This window comes from Micromesistius poutassou, assembly GCF_964030765.1.
Source record: "Micromesistius poutassou genome assembly, contig: SCAFFOLD_5257, whole genome shotgun sequence".
Classification (NCBI taxonomy): Eukaryota; Metazoa; Chordata; class Actinopteri; order Gadiformes; family Gadidae; genus Micromesistius; species Micromesistius poutassou.
The window spans coordinates 2501-7803 of record NW_028178588.1 but is presented as its reverse complement, the minus strand read 5'-3'; the positions used below and the strand labels follow the sequence as shown (position 1 = coordinate 7803).

At 45.4% G+C, this 5303-nt stretch overlaps 1 protein-coding gene across 1 annotated transcript; it reads right to left on the bottom strand.

Annotated features, from left to right (window-relative positions):
* Nucleotides 1-465: 465 nt before the first annotated feature.
* foxl2a (forkhead box L2a) lies at nucleotides 466-1398 on the bottom strand (the record flags this gene model as incomplete). Its single annotated transcript, XM_084490293.1, has 1 exon — nucleotides 466-1398. One exon carries the CDS (start codon nucleotides 1396-1398, stop codon nucleotides 466-468), a length of 933 nt encoding a protein of 310 aa, XP_084346419.1.
* Between the last annotated feature and the right edge of the window lie 3905 nt (nucleotides 1399-5303).

Below are 5303 nucleotides of genomic sequence, written 5' to 3'. Positions count from 1 at the left end.
GTTCAGGCCCGCGGCCGGCCCACGGGTATAGGCTGCGCGCACCGCCGACAAACGACTGGAAATGCTTCAAGAATAGCTTTTAGACAAATGTCTCAAAACACAATATAGACTACAATAAAGCAACAGCACGTCTTTCAATCCTAGGCGGGGAAGGGGGCCGGGGGGACGGGACGGGGACGGACAAGGGCGTAAAATAGCTCCCAAAAGTTCTGCTACCTCAAGTTTCCCGGCGGCCGCTCTTCTCCACGACCTCCATTTTAATACTCTCAGCATCCACTCCTGCATATCCCCCCCCACCCACCCATTAGTTCATCACACTCAAATTGGACCCAAGAGCTCGTCACAAATGTCACTCCACAAAAACACTCTCCTTCTGTATTTTTTTGCCATGTCTCTGCGATGTCTCCTTCTCTCAGACTCCTCGCGTCAGAGACAAATCTTTTGGTGGCACTCACTCACTTTTATTTAAATATCAATCCTCGTGTGTAATGCTGAGTGTTTGCTCTCGTGCTCCCAGTAAGAACAGTGCATCATGGACAGCTCGGCGGGCTGGCGGGAGCAGGCGAACTGGAGGCCCGCCGCTGCTCCGTTGTTGGACGGGACGGGAGGTGGCGGCGCCGCGGCGGCCGGGCTCAGCTGCTGCGGGTGGTGGGAGTGCGCGTGGTGGTGGTGGTGGTGGCTCATGCCGTTGTAAGAGTTCACCATGCCGGGCAGAGCCATGCTCTGCACCCGTGAGTAGGGGTTGTAGGAGGAGGGCGCGGACAGCCCCTTGACGTTGACGGGGCTCACGTTGCCGCTGGCCATCTGACACGACGTGTAGGACATGGGGGTGGGCGGCTGGCCCAGCGACCAGGAGTTGTTCATGAAGCTGGACTGGAGGTACTTGGGAGGCGAGAGGTAGCCGTAGCCGTCTCCGCCGAAGAGAGACTTCCCGGGCTGGAAGTGGGTCGGCGGAGGTCTGTAGGGTCGCTTCATCCTCCGGCGCCTCCTGTAGTTTCCTTTCTCGAACATGTCCTCGCACGCCGGATCGAGAGTCCAATAGTTCCCCTTTCTCTCGCCTCCGCCTTCCCGCGGGACCTTGATGAAGCACTCGTTGAGGCTCAGATTGTGCCGAATGCTGTTTTGCCAACCTTTTTTGTTTTTCTCGTAGAAAGGGAACTTGCTGATGATGTACTGGTAAATACCGGACAGGGTGAGTCGCTTCTCGGCGCTCTCCCGGATCGCCATGGCTATAAGGGCGACGTAGGAGTACGGGGGCTTCTGGGACGGGTCGGTCTTCTCCGAGATCTTCTCCTGGACCGGTTCTTCTTTGGGCCGCTCTTTCTCTTTGCTCGTGTTGGTGTCGTGGACCATTAGTGTCATGGCGTCATCTTCTGGGTTTTGGTAAGCAGCCATCATTGCGCACTTCAAAGCAACAACAACAAATCCAGCAAGTAAATATACAAGCTGGAAAAAAAAAATCTTCAATAGTGTTTGCAACACAAGTGCGTAAAACCAATGGCTATTCGTCCCGACGCATCTAGGCGCCCTGGAAGTCCCCCCAAAAATATCTTCAAATGGCCAGAAAAACAGCGCTGCGTAATTGCTGTTTTGTGGAAATAGTTGTGAGGATCGTAGATATATACCTACTTTCTTCTCCCTCGAACAGATTTGTCCAAACTGGTTTGTAATCGAGGCGCAACCCGAGTTGTGGTCTGGTGCCTCAGTTAGCCCATCCCTCTTCACTTTCCTTCTGCTCCACGCAGCCTGCGTTTACGCAGCGCAGCTTTCCACACGGCGACGTAGAGCTTTGTGATTTGTGTACTTTTTAGGGGTCCGCCTCCGTCGGTGGCTCCGAATGGAAAATAACACGATCCTTTAAAGATATGGAGAGAAATGCACCACCGAAATCAAACCTCTGTCTATAATTAAAGAAGAAGACAACGGTGTCGTCTTCTTTTTTCAATGTGCGATGGAATACGCGTTCTGTCCTACATACGCGCCACATGGCCGCGAGACACCAAAACCAATGTGGGCCTTATCCTAATTCACAGTGGAACTATTCTTTAATACAAACTCCTACAAACTCAGTAATAAGCAAGCAAGAAAGAAAGAAGGAACCACAGATAGAAAAAAAAAGAAAATATTTCAAAATAAATCTATGTTTCTGACGGCGATGCAGGTAATGTTGTACAGGGCTATTTTACTACAACAAATAGTTGCAAATACTTAATAATAACATTATAATTATTTAAGTGAAACGGTCGCTTTATATTTTTTTTTATAGTGATTTGGCCTATATGATATGCGACGCAATACTTTCACATAATATAACACATTCTATTTATTCTCATTTAGCTGAGCGTCACTGGACGGTATTGCCCGCACCTCAACGTTATCCCCGCGGCTCAAGGGTTATGTGCCAACGTCAGCATGTGCGCAGCGCCAAGATATTCTGGATTGATAGCGCCGCTTAATTAGGCCTCATTGCACGGGCGATGTATGCGGCGGTATACATTTCGCCGGCCACCCATGCAGGATCCGCCCGGCCTGCCTCTCTCTCTCTCTGGGAGCAGTGCGCTCTTGAGAGACCGTGCAGGTGGGGACAGCATTGGCATGTGTGTCATCGCCCGGCATCGGGCCCCTCTGCTGCAGTCTGCGGCCGGCCGGAGCCCGCCGGAGAGAGAACAGCTGAGATGAGATGAGTGCCAGCCATCTCTCAACGTGCAATTAACCAGAGAGCCACGGCCGTACACACAGTCGTAAGGGTTAAATGTAATTTTGTTGTTCCTGTCCTGTTCCTAGTTTTTTTTCAAACTGATCTAAAACAACAACAAAAAACACAGCCTGTTAAGAGTGTTATAATGATGATAGTATATTTGACTAATTATAACTCTTGTAACATTTTAGCCTCTAAGTAAAATGTATCGCAGGCTTATTATTTTATTTTCCAGGTCTTTGACCCGCTCCCTTGGTCTCTTGGTCTGCGGAATTGACGGAACCGACGCTTTAGAAATAAACATGAAAGCCTTACCTAACCTCATGGCCTGATGATAAATATCCATCTAACGGATGGCAAAACTTTTTTGTAAAATATGTCTTACCCAGTATGGCATAATACAACATATTACAACTACATTTTTTTAAAGTTTGATTTCGACATTTCTCCTCATATAAGTGGCTTAATAATTGATCTTGGCTTGAAATAAAATAGTTAAAACTTTATTTACTTTCATATTTGCGTGTCCCTTTAATTAATCAATTAAACAGATTCATATGCCAGCATGCGCATTATGGGAGCATGCGTGCGCCTTGCAAAAATGACATAGACCAGGTACTTGGGGATAATAATAATAATAATAACAATAATAATAGGCCTAATAATAATAATAATAATAGTGAACATTGGACTTTTAATAGTGAGCATTTTTTCTCTAAATGCTGAACATTTTTGTTTTCATTTTTTGCTCCATAAATTAGGAGGTCTCTTAATTTTCTGTTGCTCTCCAAAACCGCAGGCCGTGGAAATGCAGCCCAACACCACCAGAAATGGATCAGCGAACATTGCTCATCTCTACTTAACTCTAACCATAACCTCCTTTAAACCCCCTCACCGGTCCCATTTCTTATCTCGTTTTTAATTCCACTTTCCATCGACAAATTTAAATATTATCGGACCCATTCGTTCAGTTCAACATATTGTTTGTACATTCGTGTTGGCGTAGCTATAGTAGACACATAGAAAAAGGGTCTACATACAAAACTTATAAAATAATTCACTGTTTTTGGTGTGAAGAAAAAAAAACACTTTTGAGTGTAGATCAAAAAAATGTTGAAACAAGACAAGAGAGGAACCATGGCAACCATCTACGTGCCAGTAACAATCGATACCCGCAGCCTCAGTTTTATAGTTCAGGCTGAGCCTACTGCTTACAACTGCTTGTATCAATAATATGATCAATTGTAGGCCTATACAAAAACCGGAAATAAATAAAACATAATATTCTCTTACCTTTGTTCAATTATCTATTTCCTTTCACATTTAGGATAACTTCCCTCCATCCCACTTTGACCAATCAAGTCGTCAGGACGTCCCACTCCGTCACCTGCGCGAGGCCCCTTCACAAGCTGCCGCGGGCACGCGCGTCACGTCACAACAAAGCCGTAAATAAACATGTTAAGAATCTACAAACACTGGAGCCGCGTAACCCGAGCTGATTGGGTGTTGAAGCGCTGAGGAATGTTAATTTGATGGAAGGCCTAGTCTGTTCGGCTTATTTACTGTATATCTGATGATACAGTGTTGTGCTGAAGACCCCAAACTGTTTAAATTGTTATTACTTCACTTTGAATTGTTGGGATCATTTTTTTTAGGTTAATCGGCCTAAAAAAATAGATTATAGGCCTACTAACAACAGTATAAATATGTAAACACAATAAACGTAAAGGGCCTCGCCATATAATTTAACATCCTAAAAACAACTTTGTATTATCATTTAAATAATTGAGTGAGAGATAATGGACATTTCCTTTTCTTAATAACATCAGTAGTAAATAGTTTATTCTACGCAATCGGCCGGCTGCTGGGCAGAGCTGAAAGCGGCTTTATTATGAGGAGAAGCGACTTTGTTTAATTCCTAAACAAACAGACTTACTATTCTGGATTTATCCTCAACCATTACGTTGACAATAAGCTGAATGGAGGCTCCAGGAACAACCTATTTGAACCATTTAACACAATGTATCAAAGTCTACTTAACATGACTTACGATGTAGCCTATAAATTATTATTACTATGTGCTATAACTATCAATTTAGCTGACACGTGTGCGTGTGCTTAACGCGTGTGTGTGTGTGTGTGTGTGTGTCCGTGTGTTTGTGTGTGAGCGTGTGTGTATGTGTGTGTTGTGTTGTGTGTGTGTGTGTGTGTGTGTGTGTGTGTGTGTGTGTGTGTGTGTGTGTGTGTGTGTGTGTTGTGTGTGTGTGTGTATATGTGTGTGTGTGTGTGTGTGTGTGTGTGTGTGTGTGTGTGTGTTTGTGTTGCATCCTATAAGGCCCAATATAAAAGAAGAACGCGTTTTTATGCACTTAAAAAGAGTGAAATTCCTTGTCCTCGTGCACTTCCTGCCCTGGCTCTGAAGCAAGGATGTTTATCGAAGGGGAGGAGGAATGCGCTGGACGGAATCGCCGGGTCAGCCCCGTGACCGCGCGCCGGGGCGAGAACACCCGGTAAAGTAGGCTACGAGCGGTCTGATCGGACTCAAACACAAAGACGCACATAGAACAAAAAAAAAATGTATGAAGGACAATGAGGCCTTTTTTTT